This window comes from Loxodonta africana, chromosome 4 (assembly GCF_030014295.1).
Source record: "Loxodonta africana isolate mLoxAfr1 chromosome 4, mLoxAfr1.hap2, whole genome shotgun sequence".
Taxonomy (NCBI): domain Eukaryota; kingdom Metazoa; phylum Chordata; class Mammalia; order Proboscidea; family Elephantidae; genus Loxodonta; species Loxodonta africana.
The window spans coordinates 9291162-9317524 of NC_087345.1; the positions used below are offsets into that span (position 1 = coordinate 9291162).

Consider the following 26363-nt stretch of genomic DNA (forward strand, 5'->3'; position numbering starts at 1 on the left):
TGTAGTACATGAGGTGTGGAATGACAAGAATCTGGAGGTCCCAGGGGAACCAGGTCCAGGAGCCCTTTGACCCGTGGCCTGAAGCCGGATGCCCCCAGCCCCTCCTGCTGCACCCAGGACTGCCGCCATCACCCAAGGAGGAGCCGAGGCCAGGTGAGGCCTCACAGCCACCCTTGGACAGACAGGCAACCCCTGACCAAATATGGACTCAAGGCTGGGGGAGGGGAGGGAAGCAGGAGGCCACTGGGGTCCCTGTATGCCCAGACCAGTCACCGCCTAGTCCTCACTTCCTTTCACCCTGGCCATGGCCCTGTGAGGGGAGAAGGGACCCCTTTCACAGGCACAGAGCCAAGGCTCAGGGAGAGGATGGCACTGAAGGGGACAGGAACCCAGACCTGGCCCTTTCTGGGTTCTGCAGCCCACCACGGAAGGCCATGAGCACAGCCTATACCAGGCTGGTCAAGACTGGCCAAGGCCGGCTGCTCCAGGAGCAGACCCGCCGATGCACAGGGCCAGAACCTGGCACAGCTCTTCTAGGCCTGAGATCCCGGGTGGGCCAGTCATGCACCCACCCGAGCCTCCTTTACTATTCTGTGAAATGGGGTGAAAGTCAGCCTGCCTTGGCCTGTCACCAGGCTGATTAAATGGGTTCATTACGGATGGTACTGGCTTGCTGAATGCAACCAAGACCAAAAACACAAACCCGTTGCCGTGGAGTCAATTCTGACTCATAGCAACCCTATAGGACAGAGTAGAACTGCTCTACAGGGCTTCCAAGGAACGGAAGGATTCGAACTGCAGACCTTCTGGTTAGCAGCTGAATGCTTAACCACAAGGGCTCAGGTATTCAAGGGGAGAAAGAGTCTTTGCCTCACTGGCCTGAACAAGCCAGGGAGGCTGGTGCCCCACGCTACACCCACCTAGAAAGGCAGGATAAAGTGTAACGAGCACCATGGCAGGTGCCCAGCTGGATGGCGACAAGCAGGGGAAAGCCCCAAGTGCCAAAAACTAGGAGGAAAAAGAAAAGGAGTGTGCAGCTGGGGCTGCAGGTGTGGGGGACGGGGGCAGGGGCCTCCCCTGACCCAGGGGACATGGGTTTAATGGCCTTGGAGCAGCAAGAGAGAAGGCTGTGCAGCAAGTTAATGAGGGAGATAACAGTGACCTGTCCTCCATGAGGCCAGTCCCCCAAAGGGCTTCAGAGAAAGAGTGGGCAAGAGAAGGCCCCCACTGGCTGCCTCCCCCAGAGGGAGGAAAACACCTCTCTGAGCCTCTAACTGGGGTCCATCCTCAGGCCAGTAACCTGAGTGGTCCAGGAAGCCCAGAGCCCAGAAATTAACTTCAAGCAGTCCCTGGCTGGTCACACCCACAGGCAGGCAGACACCATCTGCTCTGGAGGGAGACACCCCAAACCAGGTTACAAGGGCCTCCCCCAGATCACGCTTTGCCAGACACAAGGCTGCAATTCCAAACGACACCCCAGAACTTCAGAATCACTGGGGAGAGACTCTAAGATAAATGCTTTAGAAAAGATTTTCTCAAGAGAAAGAGCAAAGGACTCTGGGTCAGACGCGTGGCATAGAGTCCCAGGCCTGCTGGTTCCACATGCAGAGCCAGGAGAAAGGATTGAGTGCTGAGAGTACAGTGGAGGGGCGGCAGTTCAAACTGGGTGGAAGATGGGGGACTTCCTGGAGAGGGTGGAGCATGGCCGGGTTTGGGGGGCAAAAAAGATGGAGCCGCATCTGGCCAGGCTGGCGATCACTATACTGTGGGCGTAGCCAGGTGCCCGTGCCATGCCAGATAGGAATCCCCACCCTGCACTGCACGCCCAAGACCTGGATCACATTCTGGAGACAGGCAATTGAGAGGCAAGCAGAGAGCTAGGACTCATGATATCATCCTCAATTCTTTTTTTCTTATAAAGTTGAAGAGGAGCCCTGGTGGTACAGCAGTTAAGCACTTGGTTGCTAATCAAAAGGTCAGAGGTTCAAGCCCACCCCATGAAGATCCCAAAAAACCAAAACCAAACCTGTTGCTGTCGAGTTGATTCCAACTCATAGTGACCCTATAGTCAGAGTAGAACTGCCCCATAGAGTTTCCAAGGAGCGGCTGGTGGATTTGAACTGCTGACCTTTGGGTTAGCCGTAGCAGTTAACCACTACACCACCAGGGTTTCCCCATAAAGATTACAGCCTCCAAAACCCTAGGGGCAGTTCTACTCTGTCCTATAGGGTTGCTATAAGTTAGAATCAACTCGACAGCAATGAATTTGGTGTTCAGTTTTTATGAAGTTTAAAAAAGAAGCATTTTAGCATCTCTCAGAACCCAGTCCCATGTGGGGCCACCATCCTTCCATCCAGCCAGTGCCAGCTCTACTCCTTGACAACTGTGGAACCCTAAGCAAGTCGCTTCCCTTCCTGAATCTCAGTCTCCTCATCCATAAAATGGGGACAATAGTCTAGCCCTCACTGAACTGCTCTGAACCAGGACAGCTATGACAATGACATCACGTAACAAGTAGACTGAGCTCCTCCAGGGCACCAGCTGAGTCCACGCCAACCCATGGGGCCCCCATGTGTGTCAGAGTAGAACTAGACTCTATAGGGTTTTCAATGGCTGATTTTTTGGGAAGTAGATTGCCAGGCCTTTCTTCCAAGGTACTTCTGGGTGAACTTGAACTATCAACCTTCTGGCTAGTAGTCAAGTGCTTAATCATTTGCACCACTCTCAGGGGCACAGGTTGACGGAACCCCAGGTTGTTCAGTCCCCACCTCCCACCCCAGCCCACCCTGTGTGCACTAAAGGAAGGGGTGGAGGTTAATGCTGGACTCCACCTCCAGCCTCGCGGAGCCCCTGGCCCCACACCTCCCGAGGGCAACCGTGCCGGGCAGCTCTGGGCTATATACACACGAGCTTTATCTTCCCAGTCCCCTACCCTGGGCGGTCACAGTCCCAGTCCCCCACCCTGGGCGGCCACAGTCCCAGTCCCCCACCCTGGGCGGCCACAGTCCCAGTCCCCCACCCTGGGCGGCCACAGTCCCAGACCCCCACCCTGGGCGGCCACAGTCCCAGTCCCCCACCCTGGGCGGCCACAGTCCCAGTCCCCCACCCTGGGCGGCCACAGTCCCAGTCCCCCACCCTGGGCGGCCACAGTCCCAGTCCCCCACCCTGGGCGGCCACAGTCCCAGTCCCCCACCCTGGGCGGCCACAGTCCCAGTCCCCCACCCTGGGCGGCCACAGTCCCAGTCCCCCACCCTGGGCGGCCACAGTCCCAGTCCCCCACCCTGGGCGGCCACAGTCCCAGTCCCCCACCCTGGGCGGCCACAGTCCCAGTCCCCCACCCTGGGCGGCCATAGGCAACAGCTGGAGAGGTTTGGGGGATGAGGTGGACGGCTACCATGCACTGAATGCCTACTGTGCGCCAAGCAATTCACACACACCATCACCTTGAATCCCAAGGACAGCCCTAGGAAGGGGCCGTCCCCGCCGTCATTTCACAGACAACCAAGATTCTGGGAGGCAGACACTCGGCCAAGGTCACTCGGCTGGGACCCACCCAGCAGGATCTCTCCGAGTCCGGCCTGCACGCTGCCGTTAGCTACTGTGGAGTCACTCCCGACTCACGGCGACCCCGGCCCAACGGCTGGGATAAAATACTGCCCGGTCCTGTGTCGTCCCCATGATGGGCTGTGGACCAGCCGATTGTGACCCGTAGTTTTCATTCGCTGATTTTCAGAAGTAGGTCGCCAGGCCTCTCTTCCTAGTCTGCCTTAGTCTGGCAGCTCCGCTGAAACCTGTTCAGCATCACGGCAACACACGAGCCTCCACTGACAGACAGTGGCTACGCACGAGGGGCATTGCCGGGGATCAAACCCGGGTCTCTGCACAGAAGGGGAGAGTTCTACCACTGAACCACTGCTGCCCGTGGCCTGCACAGTCCTCGAGGCTCCCGGCTCCCAGAGAGGCCTGTAGGGCAGCCCTGACCCCTGCCCAGCCCCAAAGCCCATTCCTGCCCCAAGGCAGCCAGCCAGGCCTCCAAGCTAGACGCCCAGGCTGGCCCCGCAGCCCCTTCTCAAAGTTTAACGTCTCAGCAGGTTTAGATTCCTTCTTTCAAAATACCAGAAGTAATTAGACCAGATGGACTAGCTGTGTGCCAATTCCGCTCCCTCCCTCACTTTTTTTTTTTTTTTTAAATCAGGGCCGTTTTCAGTTAAATGAGAACAAAAAATGCATCCAAAACCCATAAATGAATACGGTATGTATACGGGGTTTTTTTTTTTTAACACTTAGGCTGTGTAACAGCTGAGTTCTGCCCCTTCCTCTGCAGTGGTTCCCGCCCCCTTCCTCTAAGCCGCTCTCTGCAAAGGCTCAGGGCCAGCCTGCTCCTGACGGTGAAGCCACCTCCCCTGCCTATCTGAGAGGGTGGCAGTGCAAACGCCGCCCCAGTGAGACTTTCGTCCCCTCCTTGTCCAACCGGACAGGGGTCATGTGACCAAGTCTCTGCTGGTGGTGATGGAGGGGGCGCTCGTTCCAGGGGACAGAGAAAAGGGGTGCTTGGTCCTCAGCCTGGGGGTGATGGGGTGGGTGGAGGGGGGAAGGGGAGGGTGGTAGGGGAGGACAGGAAGGGTGGAGCAGGGATGGGGAGGGTGGCAGGGGACAGGTTGGGTTGCAGGGGATAAGGAGGGTGGTGGAGGACGGGGAGGGTGGCAGGAGATGAGGAGGGTGCTAGGCAGGAGTGAGCAGCACAGGGGAGGAGGGAACCATCCTGCAAGGTGGTGGTGGGAGGAGGTGGGGGGCCTGGGAGGAGGCCGCGGAAAGACTCAGACACAGGAAGTCCAGGCCACACCTGAATTTCAACTGTAGTGTCACAGCCTGGCACCCACCCACCCATCCATCCATATGTCTGTCCGCTCATCCACCCATCCATCCATACATCTGTCCAGTCATCCATCTATCCACCTACCCATCCACCCATCCATTCAACAAATATTTATTATGATGAGCCAGACACAGTACTAGGCCTGGCGAGCTCCTTCCAGAACAATGCGCCAATGAAAACCCTACAGAGCACAGTTCTACTCTGACACACATGGGTGCTCCAGGAGTTTGAGTTAACTCAACGGCAGCTGGTAACTGGAATTATTTCCCACTATTAACACAGTGGCTAAGCGCTCAGCTGCTACCAAAAGGTTGGCAGTTTGAATCCACCAGCCACTCCTTGGAAACCCTATGGGGTAGCTCTACTCTGTCCTATAGGGTCGCTATGAGTCAGAATCAATTCAATGGAATGGGTTAGATTTTTTTTTTTTTTTTGGTTATACAGAGGGGTCAGAGAAGTTAAGTCATATGCCCAAAGTCACACAGCTAAAAAGTGGTGGGGCCCAAATCCGAGTGGCCCTTCCCTCACCGCCTAACTGCCCAAGCACAGCTGTGGCTGCGGCTCCCGGGGCACCCACTTCCCCGGCACACGGGTCTCAGAAGGGAGGGTGGCAGCTGGGCCTGCTGAACTGCTCGGGATCAGCTCTCCCGTGGAAGGGAGGCAGGTGCAGGGAATTAGCTCACACCAGTTGCAAATGCAGTGAAACTCACCCAGCAAATGGCCCAGGGCTGGCCTCCCACCACCTGCTCCCAGCCCGAGATGGAGCCTAAGAGAAACCAGGGAAGCTGGCAGGAAGCTACCGCCACCCGAGTGTCACTTTGCGATGCTGCGGTGGCATGCGTTTTACCATGATGCTGGAAGCTATACCACCAAACCAAAAACCAAGCCCATCGTCATCGAGTCGATTCCGACTCACGGGGACCTTATAGGACAGAGTAGAACTGCCCATAGGGTTTCCATGGAGCAGCTGATAGACTGGAACTGTTGACCTTTTTGGTTAGCAGCCATAGTTTACTGTAGCTCTTAACCACTGTGCCACCAGGGCTCCATGATGCCAAAAGCTATAAACCACCAGTATTTCAAATCCCAGCAGGGTCACCCGTAGTAGACAGGTTTCAGGGGAGCTTCCAGACTAAGACAAGGAAGAAAGGCCTGGCAATCTACTTCCAAAAATTAGGCAATGAAAACCCTAGGGATCACAGAATATTATCTAAGTCTTCAATCTGCCTACTTTGGACAGGTCATCACCGGAGGCAATGGGGGCCCTCAATGGAATGGGTTGACACAATGACCACAACAATGGTCAAACATACCACAGTCATGAAGATGGCACAGGACCAGACGATGTTTCATTCTATGTCAGGTCACCACAAGTCAGAGCCAACTTGATGGCAACTAACAACAACAACATACGAACACACTAGAAGAAAAAGGCCCACTCTCGGCCTGCATGGTACAATGGAGAGGACTGCCATCCAGCCCTTGGCATTCAAGGCCTCCTGCAGCTGACCTCTGCTCTCCCTTCCTGCCTCACCCCCTCCACATCCCTTCCCACACAGCAGAATGCCCTGAACACACCATGTGCATCGGGCCTCCAGACTTTGCACAGGAATGGCCCCTCCTCTACCTTCCCCATATTCAGGTGGTATAGATCATAGGTACCAACGCAAACACCTACAGAGACCCCACAAACCAAAAACCCGTTGTCATCGACTGCGACACATAACCACCCTACAGGACAGAGTGGAACTGCCCCATAGGGTTTTCAAGGCTGTCACCTTTACAGAAGCAGACTGCCCCATCTTTGTCCGGCGGAGCAGCTGGTAGGTTCAAACCACAGACCTTTCGGTTCACAGCCAAGCACTAAATCCACTGGGACCCCACAGGTGGTTTAAATAAGCAAAGGGCCCCACTCATAAGACGTGGTCAATTGAAGAATGGTCCCCAAAGGTATCTAGGTCCTGATCCCTGTCAGGAGTTCCTGGGTGCTTGACTATTCACTGAAAGATTGGAAGTCTGAGTCCACCCCAAGGCATCTCAGAAGGAAGGCCTGGCAATCTACTTCTGAAAAATCGGTCATTGAAAACTATGGAGCACAGTTCTACTCTGACACACGTGGGGTCACCAGGAGTTGGAGTCGACCTGACAGCCGCTGGTGGTATTGGTTTAATCCCTGGAACCGGTGAATTATGTTACCTTACCTGCAACGCAATTAAGATAAGGATGAAGAGATTATCCTGGATTATCCGTGAGCCTTAAATGTAATCACAAGGCTCCTTACAAGACGGAGCCAGAGGGAGATGATACTACAGCAGAAGACAGAGATGAGACGAAGGAAGCAGAGAGAGACCTGAAGGTGCTGTGCTGTTGGCTTGGAAGATGGAGAAAGCAACCCCAACCCAAGAAAGGCGGGAAATGCAGCTCCAGAAATTGGGAAAGGCAAGGAAACGGGCTCTTCCTGGAGCCTCCAGAAGGAAGCAGTCTGCCGACACCCTGACTTAGCCCAGTGACGCTGAGGCTGACGTCTGACCACCAGGACCGTAGGATACTACCTGTACGCAGCTTCAAGCTGCTGAGTTTGTGGTAGTTTGTCACATCAGCCACGGGAGCTGATATAACAGCTGGTGAGCCCTGAAGTAAGGAGCCCTGGCAGCACAGTGGTTTGGTAGTCGGAACCCACCCAGCAGCTTCAAGGGAGAAAGACCTGGCAATCTCCTCCTGTAAAGATTAGAGCCTAGGAAGCCCTAGGGGCAGTTCTACTCTGTCCTATAGGGTTGCTATGAGTCGGAATCAACTCGACAGCACACGACAGCAACTACGATACCTTGGCCACAGAACAATTCCAAAGAGAAAGTGACATCACAGTTCTGGGAAAGCAGAGTCCAGCGTCTGACACAAGACACTGAGTAGCTGCTCAGCAGATGTGAGTCTAGGTCAAAGCATGAATTTCAAGGATAGGAAAGCCCAATGTCACAAGACAAGGAGAACCCTGGATTCTATCCCCGGCGTTGCGCCTTCTAACCAAAATCACCACTCAGAAACGTTCCCAACAGCCTTCTTCACCTTCAGAAGTCACTCCTTCCTGCACTTCTTCCAGGTAAAATCTTAGTCCCTAAGCCTGTCAATGCTGACGTCTGTCCTAGAGACTCCCCAGTCACCAGAATAGAAATCATTTTTCTTGCAGAACTAGGAGCAGATCGCTAATTCCAGGGGGCTGCTGAATACAGCCGTAGTTCATGGAGTGGAATATTTTGTGGGGTGTCAGCCAGAGTGCAGAATACAGAAGAAACATTTTGTGGTACGGCACACCCCAAGTTAAATGACTTCTCATTCCCGGGCACCTGGGTCGTAGACATAACCTCAGATCTTATTTGTCATCTGGCGTTGCCGTGATCTGCCGTCGAGTCGGCCCCCCACTCATGCTGCCCCCGCACACAACGAAACGAAACCTGCCTGATCCTGCGCCGTCCCCGTGATACATAAGGTTTTCGTGGGTGATTGCCAGGCCTACCTCCTGGTTCGTCTTCATCTGGAATCTCCACCGAAACCTGTTCAGCGACAGACGGGTGGTGGCCGTGCTCGAGGTGCATTGGCCGGGAATAGAACCTGGGTCTCCTGCCTGAAAGGCGAGAATTTTACCACTGAACCGCCACTACCGCACGTACAGAACATACGTGCAGTTGGAAGTGGGTTTCCCTCCACGTCAACAAGTAAACGTAGGACGCAGGTTCCAGCTTCAAGTGTGACCTGGTGAGCAGAGCCTGCTGCAGCCTTTCCCAGTTCCCTATCAAAATACCTTTGGAGACGTTAAAAAAAAAAAAAAAAAGAATTCCTACGAACATAAAAATCAAAAACTGGCAGTCAACCTGTCGACAGAGAGCCTGGGGGTGGGCGGTCTTTGATGAACGTATGCCAGAAACTGAGGCGTGAGGTGGGCACACAGCACACTGATGGGCACCCAGCTGTGGCTCAGAGAGGGTTCTGCCCAGCCCCGAGTGGGCAGTAAGCAGGGGCTGCCCAGCTACCCTGCAAGGGGCGAGCACAGCGCTATGGAAACACACGCCACACAAAGGACAGGGGCCAGAGCTTGAAGGCTCAGAGGGGGCTAAAAATCCCAAACCAAACTCATTGCTGTGGAGTCGATTTCAACTCATGGCGGCCCCGTGTATGCTGAGTAGTACCACCCCACAGGGTTTTCGGGGCTGTGACCTTCCAGAAGTAGATCATCAGGCCTTTCTTTCAGGGTATTTCTGGGTGCATCCAGACCATCAACTTCTCAGTTACTAGCCAAGGGCTTAACCGTCTGCATCACCCAGGGACTCCCAGAAGGGGGCAGACCGCTGAAAATGATCACTGCTTATCCCTGGCGTGCGAACAATGCCTGGCACACAGAAACACCAAACCAAACCCACCGCCATCAAGTCAATTCTGACTCATACCGACCCTATAGGACAGAGTAGAACTGCCCCATAGGGTTTCCAAGGAGCAGCTGGGTGGATTTGAATTGCCAGCCTTTTGGTTACCAGCCAAATGCTTAACCGCTGTGCCACCAGGGCACACGGAAGGCACCTGGTAAGTAAATGAATGAATGAATGCAATCACAGAACAATGCCAGACAACTGTTGGGCGGCTCTCAGCATTAGCCATATAACCGTACTAGGTTCCTCAGCTTTTCTGCCCTCACTTCCTCATCTGTAAAATGGGACCTACCTCACAGGGCTGATGTGACAATTCAATGAGTTGATGTTCATGGCCTTCTTGGCACAGTGGCTAGGTCAGAGTACGTTTCCTAAGTGTTTTGCTGTCATTACCTTCTATCTTTGCTCAGGCACCCATATGAAACTACACACAGTCATAAGCAGAAAACAGGATGAAATGAAAAGATGCGTGGATGAAACAGGAGTCAGGGAAGTGTCACAAGGAAGCTAATCACACAATAGCAGAATTAAAATCTACACAGGCATGGAAATTACACCTCAGTGGAAAAAAAAAAAGTACAGCCAGAATGCTCCTTGGAAGCAAGGATGGACAGACTTTGTCCAACGTGCTCGGGACATCTCACCAGGAGGGACCAGTCCCTGGAGAAGTGCCTTGATAAGGCAGTTGCTGTTAGGAGCCGTCCAGTCAGTTCTGACTCATAGTGACCCCATGTACAACAGAACAATAAACACCACCCGGTCGTGTACCATCCTCACAATCGTTGTTATGTTTGAGCCCACTGTTGCAGCCACTGTGTCAATCCATCTCGTTGAGGGTCTTCCATCTCTTTCACTGACCCTCTACTTTAGCAACCATGATGTCCCTCCCCAGGGACTGGTCACTCCTGACATGTTCAAAGTACGTGAGATGAAGTCTCACCATCCTTGCTTCTAAGGAGCATTCTGGCTGTGCTTCTTTCAAGACAGATTTGTTCATTCTTATATGAAAATAATTACCATTGTTATTAAATAATAATCTGGGGTCAAAGGTCTAAGATTATAGTTTAAAAAAAAGTCAAACACCAAGGACACAAGGCAATTACGAGCCCAAGGGACAGAAAGGGCCACATGAATCAGAGACCACAACATCCTTAGACCAGAAGAACTAGATGGTGCCCGGCTACAACCGATGACTGCCCTGACAGGGAACACAACAGAGAACCCCTGAGGGAGGAGGACAGCAGTGGGATGCAGACCCCAAATTCTCATAAAAAGACCAGACTTAATGGTCTGACTGACACTAGAAGGACCTTGGTTGACATAGCCCCCAGACCTTCTGTTGGCCCAGGACAGGAACCATTCCCGAAGCCAACTCTTCAGACATGGATTGGACTGGACAATGGGTTGGAGAGGGATGCTGGTAAGGACTGAGCTTCTTGGATCAGGTGGACACTTGAGACTATGTTGGCATCTCCCTGCCTGGAGAGGAGATGAGAAGGTGGAGGGGGTTAGAAGCTGGCGAAATGGACACGAAAACAGAGAGCGGAGGGAGAGAGCGGGCTGTCTCATTAGGGGGAGTAATTGGGAGTGTGTAACAAGGTATATATGGGTTTTTGTGTGAGAGACTGACTTGATTTGTAAACTTTCACTTAAAGCACAATAAAAATTATTTTAAAAAGTCAAGAAATAAAAGAGAATAGTGAAATTGGGCTAAATTAAATCCCTTATTTTAAATAGGGAAGAATTAAAATACACCGTTTAAGTTTTTACTTTTATAATCAGATAAACGTAAGCTGAAGAGTATTTTTGACAGATTGAAAAGCGGTGACATGTAGAACCTGAAAGACAATGTATGCCTTCCAAATTACCCAAATAAAAAACAAATATAATCTGTATAGCACAAGAGAAAAACTAAAGATATACAGAGCATATAACAAGAAATGAGAAAAAACTAAACATATCAATTATGACAATAAACAAAAATGCAACAAGTGCCACTATTAAATTACGAAGACTCATATCAAGTTAAAAATAAAATCCAATTGCAAGTTGCTGAAAAGGTACCTGGTGGCGTAGTGGTTAAGTGCTACAGCTGCTAACCAAAAGGTCGGCAGTTCAAATCCACCAGGTGCTCCTGGGAAACTCTATGGGGCAGTTCTACTCTGACCTATAGGGTCGCTATGAGTCAGAATCGACTCAACGGCAATGGGTTTGGGTTTTGTTTAAAACAAATTACCTGGAAGTATTTATTAAAGGATAAGCAAAACTTAACTGAAAAATAAAAATAAAGTTTGAACAAATAGGGGTTGTGTCATTCTCCCAGATGGAAAGACTGAGTTACTGTGAAGATATTGAATTTTTTTAAACCTTTATGTACAGTTTTATTACAATGTTAATTAAAATTCCAACAAGGTTTTGGGAGAAATTAACAAAGTAAATCTAAAGTTCTAGAAGAATACAGATGCAATACTAGCTAAGTAATTTTTGAAAAAGGAGAACGGAGGGATTTTTACAGTATCACATATTGAAACATAATATAAAGCTATCATAAGGACATACAGGAATAGAGAGATAATAAATGATAACATGTATAAATGATAATGCATAAAAGTTTCATTGGAAGATAAAGAAATCATCACAAAACCATATAGAAAAAATGGATCACTCACAAAGGATGTCAGAAAAATTAGCCATTAATTTAGATTCTTATCTCATATCTTGGTCTAGAAATTCATAAATAAAAGCCCACTACTTACAACAAAAACTCAGGAGGAATGTATGATCCATCGCAAGATGGAGATGGCTCCTTGCATAAAAGCGTAAGACAAAATCACAAAGGAAAAGGTGGAGCAATTTTACTGTGTAAGAATTTATAATGCCCCAATTGGGAGAAAAAAAAAACAAATCTAAAAGAAAAATGAGAAACTATGAAAACATACTCGTAACAACCATGGCAACAGTTTATATTGTTTTGATATAAAATGGTCCTAAGTTAACTCTAAAAAATATTAATTCCCCAAAAGGAAAAAATGGCCAACAGGCATAAACAAATAATTTACAAATGGAAGAAAAACAAATGTCCAATTGAAAAAAATACTGAACAGCACTACTAGTCGGGGAATTAAAAAATAAAACAATAAGATACAGCTCTCATACATGGCTGGTGACCATGGTCACTGTCACAGCCTCTTGGCAAAACTGTTACGCACCATCAGTTAATGCTAGGTACACCCCTACACCACAATCCAGCAATTCCACCCCTGAGTATACGCCCAACAGAGCCAGCCACCAACAGACATGTACGAAAACGTTCACAGCAGCGCCCATCCTAGCAGCACGATTCTTAACGGCTGAATGACCAAATAATTCGTGGTATATTCATACAATGGAGGATACCCGGGTGGCAGCAACAGTTAAGTACTCAGCTGCTAACCAAAAGGTTGGCAGGTTGAATCCACCCAGAGGTACCTCGGAAGAAAGGCCTGACTACCTCCTTTTGGGAAAAACTGCCACTGAAAACCCTGTGGAGCACTATTCTCTGACACACATGGGGTCGCCATCAGTCGAAACTGACTCAAGGGCAGCTATGTACTGCATGCATACAAGGGGAAATAACGAAGTATTCTACACACAACACCTTGACCGAATCTCACAAACAGCACTGCCTGAGAGGAGGCAGCCCCAGAGAGGTGACGCTGGAGGATTCCATTGCGGAAACGACAGAAACAGGCAAACGGCCTACGCTGTGAGAAGTCAAGATGGCAGTCGTCCTGGGCAGAGGGTGGTGACTGGGAAGGCGCAAGGGGGAATCTTTCAGGGTGTTGCTCACGTTCTATTTCATTTATGAAAATTCACAGATATGTGAATAGGATCTGTGCACTTCAGTGCACATTTTAATAAAACACACACCATTGTGTGAGAGGATAGGTGGGCAATAAGATGCTGTTTTCAGCCATTAAATTGGCACTTCTTTTTGAGTGATAATGCTCAGTGTTTAGGAAATGCTCATGGTGCAAATATTAGTTTCCAAAACAGGATGTAAAACTTCATATATGTAGCCAGCCTTAGCTTAGTTTTAGGATGGATGGTGGGTGGATGGGTGGGTAGGTGGATGGATGGATGGACAGACAGAAAGATAGATGATGGATGGATAGACAGATAAAAAGACAGATGGATGATAGATAGATGGAGAGATGGATGGATAGATAGGTAGATAAACATAAAGATGGATGGATGGATGGGTAGGTAGGTGGGTGGGGGGTGGGGGGTGGGGGGTGGGGGGGTGGGGGTAGGGGGTGGGGGGTGGACGGACGGACGGACGGACGGACAACAGATAGGTAGAGAGAGAGTGAGAGAAAGGGAACACCATGGATGAACAGCTAGGCTGACAGAAAAAATTCGCAGAAAAAATACCAAATAGTTAACTGTCACTATCTCTGGTTGGTGGATTACAAGTAACATTTATTATGGGACTCAAAATTATATGGCAAGGGGGAAAATGACAATATTTATTAGGCACCTACTATGTGCCAGGCATTGTGCTAAGTACACTTCATTTAGCAGAACAGGTGCCCCTTGTCGAATTAATGAATGAATGAACGCACGGATGGATGATCTGCCATGGTTCTGGGACAGCAGAGCACGGTGTTCACGTTTGTGGCCTGGATGAGCACCCAGCACCATGGCCCTGACATTCCCAAGCTGAGCATGTCTGGGCAAGCCTGGAGTTGCCCGTCAGCTCAGCACACAAGCCACAGGTCTGCCGATCCCTCTCCACTCTCTCGAGCACCCACCTCACCAGCCCAGTGGGAGACACAGGAGCAGGAAACACCAGATAAGAATGACACCAGCAGTGAATACCGTGAGGTGACCCTGTGGCCCTCAGGCTGGCGGCCTTGCACTGGAAGGAGGCCCGGAGCCACTGCAGAGTAACGTCCCTCGCCCAAGCAGGAGTCTTGCACCCGTCCCCAGGCCCCCAGGTGGCCCCCAGCTGGCCTGGGACAGGCCATGCCTCCAGGCCTTTGCACACACTGTTCCCCTCCACCCAAATGCCCCTCCAGCCCCAGGCCACGCATCCTACGGACTTTCTTCAGACAAGACTGCACCACAGGGTCCTTCTGCTGCCCGGGGCTCTGGGGCACCTGCCCGTCACACAGAGCAGCAATGACCCTCCTCACGCCTGGCCCTACCCAGCCAGGTGAGCTTGGAGATGAGGCCGGATTCCTGTGCCCCCAGCAGGGAATAAGGGCTTGGCTGTGTTTGTTTTTAAACAGCTGTGGTTCACATGCAGTAAACCAGACATCTGGCCTTCCATGCAATTCCAACTGCCTTTCCTCGCCACGCTGAGCAAACTTCATCCCCCACCTACGGGCCTTTTTTTGTTTTTTGCAAGGAGGTGAGCAATGGCGAAAGATCCCAGCACTACGGACTGATGGTTGAAAGCAGGGGTTCTGGAACCAGGCTGCATAGGTCTGAATGCCGGCTCTGCCCTTCCTAGTCATGTGACCTTCAGTAAGGTCCTCATCATTTCTGCACCTCAGCTTCCTCATCTGTAAAATGGGGATAATAATCATGCCTGTCTGTACATGAGACAGCACACAGCACAGAGGGTAAGGCCGATGTCACTATTCTCCTTTTAGATACAGGGAAGCTGAGGCACAGAGAGCCACAGTGACCCGCTGAGGGTCACGTGGAGGATCGGGGGAGAACCGAGACTCGTTCCAGTTCCCCTATCCAGACCCCCACTCCTTCTCCCCCCCAGCCCCCTCAGCACTCACCATGGGGAGCCATAGACCCGGAAGCCGCGCACGGTGACCTCCGAGTCCTGCAGGTAGATACAGTTGGTCAGCAGTGACTGCACGTTCTCGTAGTTCTCAGGTTTCAGCTTCGACACGGATGGGAAGTAATAGAAGTCCTGCTTGATGAGGTCGGCCATGAACTCCTGGTCAAAGGTCAGCTCGTGGTTGCCAGCGATCACAATCTTGTACTCGTAGGGTAGGTTGCCTGCAGGGGCGGACAGACAGACACGCAGCGGACCGCTGGTGGCCCTTCCAGGAGCCACGGTGTGGCCGGGGGTGGGGGAGGTGGCTGCCCCAGCTGTCCCCACTCCAGAGCCCTCAGATCACCGGAGGCAACAGCCCGGTCACAGTCCCCACAGCCCTGCCTGCCCGGCCCAGACAGCCAACGGCCCTACGACCAGACCAGTGAGAGGGGTGGGTGGGCGGGCAGGGTAAGCAGCTTGTGAGCTGCAGACACCCGAGGCCTGGCCTCAGTTTCCTGTGTCCTGTCAGTCGCCACTGGCACAAGACCTTGCCCGGAGCCTCCAGCCCTGGTTGTCACCAGCCTCACTGCCCCAGCCACTGGTGTCTGGAATCTCCATGTCCCCAAAGGAATTGCAAGCTCTTCGCAGAACCCACTCAGAACTTTGGGGACCCCACGCACAGCATCACGCCCACCTCCATGTCGTTCAAAATGAAAGTCAAGTCTAAACAGAACCAACACGACAATGTGTCTGGGCAATCACATCATCCTAGCTGTGCTTTCTGCAAACTCCTAGACAAATCCTTCAAAGCCAGACCTTCTCTCCTGCCTTTCTCAGGGGTGGGGGGGCCTACCTTGCAGGGCCCCCAGCAGGTGCCTCCTGGTAATCCAGTGTGAGCTGGGTTCCTGGTCAGCCACCGGTAGAGCCCACAGCCCCTCGGCCCCAGTCCCCCACCCCACCCAAGAGCCAGACTGATCCCGGACCCAGGTTCAGGACTCCCTACCTCCCACCAGCCTCAGCTGCTGGGCTGCATGGGCACGGAGACAGTCCCGATGGCACCTGGGCGCCTGGTTTAGATACAAATCACAACGTCGAAGTAAGCCAAAAGACCCCAGCCTTTCTCCTGGCCCCTTCCCCACGGACATGCCCTCTGCCTGGCTCACCCTTCCCGCCATCCTCAGCTGGCTTTAAGATCCAGCTCAGCCATCTGGTAGGCCTTCCTTATTAGTCAGGGTACTGCCCGCTAACTGCTGAAACAAAACCCCCAAATCTCAGAGGCACCACACAATGAAAATGTATTTCCTGCTCATTTTATAGTGAGTGGATTATCTGGGGAAAGTGAGGTGGAGGTCGGTCCTTCAGGGGGCTCCACCACCCCTTCGTTGTTGTTAGCTGTCGTCAAGTCGATTCTGACTCATGGGGGCCCCACGAGCGCAGAGCAGAACTGCTTCGTAGGGTTTTCAAGGCTGTGACCTGTTGGAAGCAGACTGCCAGGCCTGTCTTCTGAGGCACCTCTGGGTGCCAACGCAATGCCCAGCCTGGAGCAGGGGCCTCAGGGCTGCAATGGGGACACCCACAGCCATCCCACAAATAAGTAACGACGACAACTTAATGCAGCAGCTAAGTGACTTGACCTCTGAGAGTGGAAGGAGCTGGTGTAAGAGACACTAACCTTTAGAACGATCCCAGAGGGCCCCAGAGTGTGCACACATGGACCCCCACTACGTACAAGGCACTGAGCCAGGCTCCATTATCAGCCCATCATGGGGATGTAGAAACTGACTCCCAGTGTTAGGCTGTGACATGTAAGAGGACACATGGCCTGGAGGGGGCCAAGCTGGTCAAGGCCAGCCCTTGGCCCCAGGTGCTTCCCATGGGCTCCACTGATCTCCTGGGGGGCCCAGGAAAGTGCCCCTCGACAGGCAGGGACACAGAGCCCTGCCTCAGGACGCTGTGCCACGCTCTTAGTGCAGCAGACGGGCCTTGAGGAGTGGCGTGTAAGGGAGCCCTCTCAGGGTCCTCGACCTTCGCACTCCAGGTCGCACAGAGAAGGAAGATAGAGAGACGATGGGCCTCCCCTGAGCCAGCAGAGGTTCGCGCTGCACAATGCATGTTCTCTGTCCTTGGGACGTGACCCCCACAAGGTCACACTCAGGGCAAAGCGCCGGCTTTGGAGCCAGCTGACCAGGGTCCAAATCCTGGCTCTGTCACCTCTCAGCTGTTTGAGCCTGGGCCAGCCACCTAGCCTCCCTGATAAGGTGTGCATGCCCGCTGAGGCCCTCTCTGCCCCACGGGCTCCCTCAGCCCCTCCCCGAGGGTTCCCTGAGCCCCTCATCCCCCTAGGGGAACAGCCGGCACTCAGCCTGTGGGACGATACAACAGTCCAGGGGCGGCAGGGCCCTTCGGCCTGTTGAAACCCAACCTCCACCACGTGCAAGCGTCCCACCAACAGGCCAGAAACATCTCTGCTCCAAATTCTGACAATTGTCTGCCTTACTGGACACTGAAGCCCACAGCACTGGAACAGACGTGATGGCCGTGCAGCCAGACTCGGTTCCCCGAGCGTTCCAGGAGGAAGCTCGCCTACCCAGACCACGAGTAAGCTCCAGAGAAGGCCTTACACTTTCAGTCATGTGGTACAATAAGACCCATGTACTGTAACTACAAAACCAAACCCAAACCCGCTGCCATCAAGTCGATTCCGACTCATGGAGACCCTACAGAACAGAGTAGAACTGCCTCGTGGGGTTTCTAAGGCTTTAAAGCTCTACAGAAGCAGACTGCCACATCTTTCTCTCGCAGAGCGGCTGGTGGGTTCGAACCGCTGACCTTTCAGTTAGCAGCCGTAACTACAATATTATTATAGTCTAATTGTAACGAGGAAACCTTGGTGGTGTAGTGGTTAAGTGCTACGGCTGCTAACCAAAGGGTTCGGCAGTTCAAATCCACCAGGCGCTCCTTGGAAACTCTGTGGGGCAATTCTACTCTGTCCTGTAGGGTCGCTATGAGTCGGAATCAACTCGATGGCACTGGGTTTGGTTTTTTTTTTGTTGTTGTTAACTGTAATGAAATGGAAGCTCCTGAACCCAATTAAAACTTCTCTGCAGCTCCCTGCTGAGACCTGCCCATTCTGACGCTGCGCTCTGTGGCCACGGCAAATGACTGCTGGACGCCCACCTGATTCCCATCCTAGAGGTGAGAGAGAAGGTTAGCAAAAAACAGGCAGAAAATGGCAATCTGCTCACCCTTGACTCACCACCACCCTCATGGATTGACTTTTTTTAATAAATGTGTGTATCAGTTGGGCTGGGCCATGATTCCGGGTATTGTGTGATTTTCTTATATGTTGTAAATCCTGCCTCTATGATGTTAATGAGGGAGGATGGGCGGCAGTTCTGTTAGTAAGGCAGGACTCAACCTACAGGATTGGATTGTCTTGAGGCAATCTCTTGAGATATAAAAGATAGAAGCCGGCAGAGAGACAGGGGGACCTCATACCACCAAGAAAGCAGCACTGGGAGCACAGCACCTTCTTTGGACCTGGGGTCCCTGCACCTGAGAAGCTCCTCGACCAGGGGAAGATTGAGGACAAGGACCTTCCTCCAGAGCCAAAAGAGAGAGAAAGCCTTCCCCTGGAACTGACGCCCTGAATTTGGACTTCTAGCCTTCTAGACCGTGAGAGAATACGTTTCTCTTTGTTAAAGCCATCCGCTTGTGGTATTTGTGTTACAGCAGCTCTAGATGACTAAGACAACCACCCAGACTTCTGTGCAGGTTTGAGGAAACAGTGCTCTTTCTCCTGTGGTGGTGGTCACCTTCAGGAAGCCAGACAAAGGCTACAAGTGTGGGACCTAGCTGTGACAGCCTACATTCTGCCACAAACCAGTCGTGCAACTTACCTCCTTGTGCCTTGATTGCCTCACCCATAAAATGGGAACAGCAATGCCCACCTCACGAGACTGTTCCGGAATAACGGAAGATAATAAACGGAAATGGTACGATGACGTTTGATGTTCAAAAACACATCAGCTTTCCTGCGCCAGAGTTTGCAAACAAAACACCTGCAGGCTGGACCTGCCCACAGACTTATTTGGTTTGGCGCATTTTTTTTTTTTTAATTTGAATCTGTTGCCAGCATTAGAAATTTGGGAGATTCCCATAAAACTCCATTCTTTCTGTTTCTAGAAGCAAATAATTAAGTTTTAAAATCTTGCAATCCTGGCCCAGTCAGGGAGTGTTGAGTATCTGTGCCCCCGAGACAGGATTCAAGTGTGCAGTTTGCCCCAGTCACCACCTGTCCCTACTGTCTCATACCCAGCCCATGGCACTCATGTTACGGTACTGCCCAGCCCCTGCAGGCATTTTGGTTTGTGACCTGCCTGCTGAAATCCCTGGAGACAAGGAGGGAGCAGACCTGCCCCCTTGCTCTGGGGTGCTTCTAATCAGGCCCTAGGGATAAGCTCCCCAGGCCCTCTCTGCCTCCCTGCCTCGCACACCCTGTGTTTCTCATCACAGTCCAGCCCACCAGGCCTGGCCCAGGGGAACTGAGCAGTCTGCTTGCTCCCCCAGCTGAACAGAGCCCAGCAGAAGCCTGGCCAAGGGAGCTGCCCACAGGCGAAGGAGAGCCCCTCAATACCGGTGTTCAGGCTGCTGGTGGGGAGGGAAGAAGTCTGCACGGGCCCACACAGCTGGGGAGTGTCACAGAGGACATGGCAGTGATGTCTGTCATGTCCTGGACCCCATCGTCAGGTCAGCCACCATGGGTCAAGGGCTGGGATCTCAAATCCCTGCAAAATCTCCAAGCTACGCTTTATTATCGTTGCTGGGTAGCCAAGGAAAACAAGGCTCAGAGGTTAGGAGCCCTGGCCAGGTCCCAGAGCCAGTGGGACAGTGGGTGACAAATCCAGCAGGCCCCACCCCTCTGGGTCAGCGACTCAGACCCTAGCAAGGCCACCAGATCATGGAGTCATTGTGGGACTCCTCATGGAGCCCCTCTCCATGCATATAAAATGGGAGCAGTACCGCCCACCTTGCGAGTCTTCAGCGGGGAGGCAGCAGCCCACAGGGCTGGGGTGGGAGGGTGGCTACTCCAACTGCCTCGGGCTGTGATACATTACGGCTTCCACTTCACATCACCCATCCGTCCTGCTTCACACCACCCGGGCTGGAGAGCTGCAGACCACGCGCCTGTGTTTATGTCACATTGCTGACTGGGGGTGTTACTTAAGCAAATTAGCAAATTACTCTAACTTACAGCTTCATTTCTCTTTGCAGCTCCCTACTACTCAGGGTGGGGGAAGACCTGCAGGAAGCTGTTGGCTCCTCCCAGCCCTCCCACCTCTGCAGAGGAGGGGAACTGAGGCTTCTTTCCTCCCAGGGAAGGGTGGATGGGGGACTGGGACTGAATTTTGTACATAAAGCCAGGCAGGGGGGCAAGAACCACAACATGCTGGTTCGACACGCTCAAATATTCCCTAGGCTCACCCAAACAGATGGGTGCCACATGGCTTGGAGGCAGGAGCACATCCATTTGTGAATTCAGAAACCTTCCATGCCTGCCCCCTCTGAGCTGAAGGTTTGTCTGTCTGAAACTCACCAACTGGACATAACCTTCACAGACAAGTATTACTATCCCCATTTCACACCTGGAAAAACTGAGGCTCAGAGAGAGTGCCTAACGTTATGTAAACCAATAACAAAGTGATCGACAACCACAGAGGATGGTGGACATTTAAGAGACCCTGTGGCTTGGCCTTATCTCCCCCATCCTGAGCCAGCACTCTGTACCTTCATGCTACTCACCTCTCAGCGGATGGATGGATAATGGATGCGTGGATGGATAGACAGATGATGCATGGACGGGTGGATGGATGTACAGACGATGGATGGCCAGATACGGACGAACGGACCGACCTACGGACGGATGGATGGACGATGGGTGGATGGATGGATGATGGGTGGAAGGATGAATGGATGGATGGCCAGATATGGATGGACGGGCCAACCGACGGACAGATGGATGGACGATGGGTGGATGGATGGATAATGGATGCATGGATGGATAGACAGATGATGGATGGACAGATGATGGATGGACAGATGATGGATGGACAGATGATGGATGCGTGGATGGATGGCCAGATACGGACGGACGGACCGAACGACGGACGGATGGATGGACGATGGGTGGAGGGATATATGTATGGATGGATCAGATGCATTTATCAATCAATTTCTCTATCCTTAGACAGCCTACCTCTTTCATACCAACTGACTTCTGTCTCCCCGGATCCCTCCTTTACTCCGAACTTTTCCTCCAACTGTCCCTAGCAGGTATGCTTTTTACACGCCCCACCTCAATCCTGATTATCCTTCTCTGAAATATTCTCCAGTTGGCCCTGCTTTCTTGCAGGTGGGAGTCAGGATGGAGGAGCCAGAGCTACAGAGTCAGGATGGGGGAGCCAGAACTAGCCCTACATCCATCCATCCATCGTCCCTCCATTATCCACCCAGCCATCATCCATTCATCCATCCATTGTCTGCTCATTCATCCACTCCATCATTCATCATTCATCCATCCACCCATCCATCCATCATCTGTGCGAAAATCCCCTCCTCCATTCTAGGGCTGCTACCTCTGTTGTTACAACCAAAAGCTGCATTAATCTTCTGGGTCTCACATCTTCCTGCTCTTACCAGGTTGACCATGGATAAAATGCCCAACAGCCAATCATTACAGGCCTTCTTGCCTGGCTTCATCTCGCCACCCTGTATGTGGGCAGTAGATGAGGGGAGTGTATTGAAGACCTTAGACAAGTGATTGATGTGCAGGGTCTCACAGGGAAAAATGAGATGAATATAAACTTTTCTGCACACCGGGCAATTAATGTCATTCTCTTTGTCCCTTCTTGCTGCCACCCTTCCCTGTGGGCAGATATGAAGGGTGACACATACGGGAGCCTCCCTAGTGTCCAGATAGGAGCACCTGCCCTGTCAAGGTGCCAGGAAGCACCTGAGCCCTAGGAGATGAGGTGTCCCCCAGGCAGGTGTGAAAAGCGATGTAGCAGCAGCAACCTTGGAGTCTAGAATGTGCTGTTACCCCACACACCAGGATAAGCACAGGCAGGAAAGCCAGAATAAAGACAGTCTGTCTGAAGGGCCCACCCAGGCTGGGCACGGTGGCTCAGGTGTCTGAGTGGCTGTGTGGGCCTTGGTAGTGCTCAGAGAGGGGGCAGGTGGGGTTCATTGCTTTTTTTACCCACCTCCCCCATCAGCCCGGCCAAAGCTAGGAATACAGCCAACCCATCCTGAGTCCTCATCAAGCAGGAAACTCATTTTCTTCTCCTATGCTGGATCCTTCATAAAGCTCCCAACCCTGGTCAGCTCTTCACAGACCTGATTGACCCTGGGCAAGGCACTGTCGGGGACACAATGACAGACAACACAGTCATGCAGTCACTCCTGGATGGGGCCTGCAGGGCTTCCAATCCAAGCCACTCACCAGACAGAGGAGGAAAGGGAAGCTCATAGAGGGGAAGGAACTTGCTCAAGGCCACACAGATCAAGGTCAATGATGAGCAGAGGCTCCAGCCCTGGCCTCCTCCCTCAGGGACACCTGAACAATGGCCACCCCAGCCTCTGGTAGGACATACCCAAGGAGCGGACTGTTGGGGACTGCAAAGACACAGGAGGGCACTTGGGAAGAATGGAGCAGAGATATGATCCTGCACCTGGAGACAGGCCAGGTGAGCACTGCTAGGTGGGTCAGGATACTGGTCTCCCAACCTCTGCCCAGCACACGAGGTCCGTGATGTCAAAATCACTTCTGCCTCCCCTTGCTTTTGAGAGCTGGAAGAAATTGTTGTGCATTTCTATTCTGCATAATGCTGTCCAGGCCATCTTCCCAAAATGCTTCTTTTCTTCTCAGCCAAATTATTTAAGAGGCTGGCATTTGTGAACCACGGACTTCTCAGTGGTAAGGACCACTCAGTACTCCTCAGCAGGGTGCTGGAGGACGACCGTGTGGTTTTAACTTTCCATTTGCCACATGCACACAAAGAGCTACACCTCCACACACAGATCCCATATGTCACACACAATGCCACGGGGAACAAAAAAGGGTTCCAATGGGAATCTTCACTCTTCGTGCTTCCACGATTAATCTCCCTGCAAAGGTTAGGATTCTTCACCGCAGATATCTATCCATCCCATTAACAGAAAGTGCTGCCTCCAAACCGCATCATGGGTTAAATACAAGATACGCACGGGCTTCTCCATTATCTACGCCGTTCCCGGAGCGGCGCGTGGAGCCCGGCGGAGTTTTAGTGCTTGCTAAACGCAGCGACAAGCAGGAAAGTGCCCACTTACGGCTTCTTCCGCCCATTCCAATCGCGCAGAACGCAGCAGAGGGGGCTGGAATAAAGGGGCGGCGGAACGATCGCTGATGGCATTTTTAGTACGTCTTTGACAGTTCTGTGTTTAAACACTCGCCGAATGTCTGGGAGGTTCACATCAACGTACTTCTTGGTATGGCGCACAGACTAGAGTAACGTGAGGACGGAGAGGGCTCAGGAGTCTGCTGCGAGCGTGAGCCAGCGATGAGAACCCCTAGCCAAGCACCCACGGACGATGCAGCCGGGACGCAGCAGAAGGGGAATTCTGTGTGTCACCTAACAGATGGGAGAGGCTGGAGTCCAGAGCCTGGTCCTCTGGCCAGGGCTGTCAACGGAAACACTGTGTGGGCTGTGCCCACAGAATTGGGGAGTTCTTGCCCTGTGCTAAGCATTTTCCCGTGCCAGGCACTGTGCTGAGCCATTACATCCGATGCTTCTAGAGACCCCAGGTGGTGCGAACGGTGAAGCGCTCGACTACTAGTCAAAAGGTTGATGGTTCAGACCCACCCAGAGGAGCCTCAGAAGACAGGCCTGGAGATGGGCTTCTGAGAGGTCACAGCCTTGAAGACATTATGGAGCAGCTCCACTCTGCACACACAGGGTCGTCACGAGTCAGAGCTGACTCGAGGGCAACTAAGCACAACAACAAGGCTTTTCACTGGGTTCTCAGAACAATGAAGACACCCGAACAGTGCTCAGAACTGTTATCTATTGGCATTCTGGGGTTGTCAGGAGGATTAAACACCATCGTCTACTACACATTGCAGAAAGATTAGTGGCAAGGCTGGAGATAAAAAAAAGAGGTTCAGAGAGGTCAAGAGGCCTGCCCAGGGACACACAGTGGCTCATTACAGCTCTGCCTGTCCAGAGCTCAGCGCTGTGACACCCACCACCGGGCCCACTGCCCTGGAACCGCAGCCCCACCCCCACCGGCTGCAGGGCCCCGCCAGGCCAGCGCACACCCAGCCAGCTCGGGTCCCGCGTGGAAGACGGCTGGATTCGTGACTCAACGCTGGTGCCCGTATTTAAAAGGCAAATGCGCTTTTTCTTCTGTTCCGTCCTAATAGCCAAAATGTTTAACTTTCAAACATTTGTTTTTCCTGGGAAATGTTTTAAAAACAGGAACATTCAGCCCTCATCATTTTCGAACGCTTGTTTCCGTTGCTACCGCAGGGCCCATCTGACTTAGGCTGAGAGGGACAGCAGAAGGCTTCTGTGGCTTTCCCCCCAAAATAAGGGTGCCTTACACAGCCAGAAGAGGTCCCTGGGTGGCACAAACATTTTGTGCTTGACTACTAACCTAAAGGGTGGCGGTTCGAACCCACCTGGCGGCACCACAGAAGGAAGGCTTGGCAATCTGCTTCTGTAAAGATTACAGCCAAGAAGACCCTACGGAGCAGAGTCTCCATGAGTCCAAATTGACTCGGTGGTAATGGGGTTGTTTTTTGTTCTTTTGGGTTTTTTCGGTAGCCAGAAAGTCTTCATAGGAAGCTCCCTGGAGTCACAGCATGGCAGGATATAGACGTCCAAAGGCTTTCACAGTAGGCCCCTTGTGGTGCTCACACAGCCCTTGTGAGGGCCCCAACTGATGACACTGGACATAGCGGCATCCAGAGCTCATGGCCACAGCACTCCCACCAGGTCAAGCCCTGTCTGGTGCTCGGACCTCTGCCCTCGCCACCCACACCCACCCTGCACCCCTCTGGACTATTTCAGGCCTCTGATACTGGATCATGCTGTTGCATCCACCCGGGCCTCGCTTCCCGCCCCGCCTTATAAGCAAACACCAACTCGACGCCCCCTTTATCAGGCAGCCCAGGGGCCACTTACACCTGGATGCCTTCCGTGAGCACCCTGTCTTCCCTGAGACCTGGCAGGGCAATGGGGCCCCCAACACTCAGGCTGTCCCTCTCTCAGCCGGTCAGGCCAGGCTGCCGCTGCAGCTTGACTTCTCAGCCACCCCCACCAGCATAGGAGCTCCTGTGGGGCAGAGCCTTGCCTGATGCACGTCTCCACCCCCCAGCACCCAGCCTGGTCCTGAGAAGGTGCTCAGTACATATTTACTGAATCTAGGGGGTGTTATGGGGGTGCTGCAAATGGTTAACACACTTGGCTGCTAACTGAGAGGTTGGAGGTTCGAGTCGACCCAAAGGCACCTCAGAAGAAAGGCCTGGAGATCTACTTCCAAAAAAATCAGCCATGAAAACCCCACGGAACAAAGTTCTACTGTGACACACATTGGGTTGCCCTGAGTAGGAATCGACTCTTTGGCAACCTGTTTATGACAGATAACAAGGGTCAGAGAGGCCAAAGCACTCCCAAACAACTGCCGTTGGGTGTTCCGGAAGGCCACACCATGAGGCTAAGGAAAGGATCCTGGAATGGAGTTAGGAGGCCTAGGTTCCAGCCTCAGCTCTCGACCACCTGACCATGCAACCTGGGGCAAGGCAAGGCCCTTCCCCTCCTTGGGCCTCAGTTTCCCCATCTGTACCATGAACAAGTAGTATAAAGGTCCTGACCTCTGGGAGCCCTTTCAGCTTCCTAAGACCCTCCAGGTGTGTAAGGGATGGGGAGGAGGGGGCCAGAGGTTGTTAATGGGGTCAGTGGGGTCAGAGAGCGGGGCCAAGGGGGCGCTTACACAGGACAGAGCACCATGAGCACACGTGTTTATCTATGCCCCTTGCTGACACGCCACAGCATCCACGGTAAAGAAGTAAAAAGGAGTGACCCTCCAAGGACAGAAGACTGGAAACTGGAAAGAGACGGAGAGTAGCCCAGCTCAGCCAAGCAGAGAAAGCAGAGGCCAAAGTCCTGCGGAGGGGGCCAAGCTGTGCCCAGAAGCCCAGGGGGCTCAGGAAGTAGAGACCCAGGTGCAGTGAGGCCCCAGACCCCTCCCCTAGCCCACTCAGCCAGGG

At 52.5% G+C, this 26363-nt stretch overlaps 1 protein-coding gene across 1 annotated transcript in view; it reads right to left on the reverse strand.

Annotated features, from left to right (window-relative positions):
* The window catches only part of MPPED1 (metallophosphoesterase domain containing 1), an 80602-nt gene that overhangs the window by 15297 nt on the left and 38942 nt on the right, over positions 1-26363 (reverse strand). Inside the window, exon 3 of the mRNA XM_064285214.1 lies at positions 15072-15297. Within this exon, the coding sequence (XP_064141284.1) occupies positions 15072-15297 (226 nt within the window). The remainder of the gene's footprint in view (positions 1-15071; positions 15298-26363) is intronic.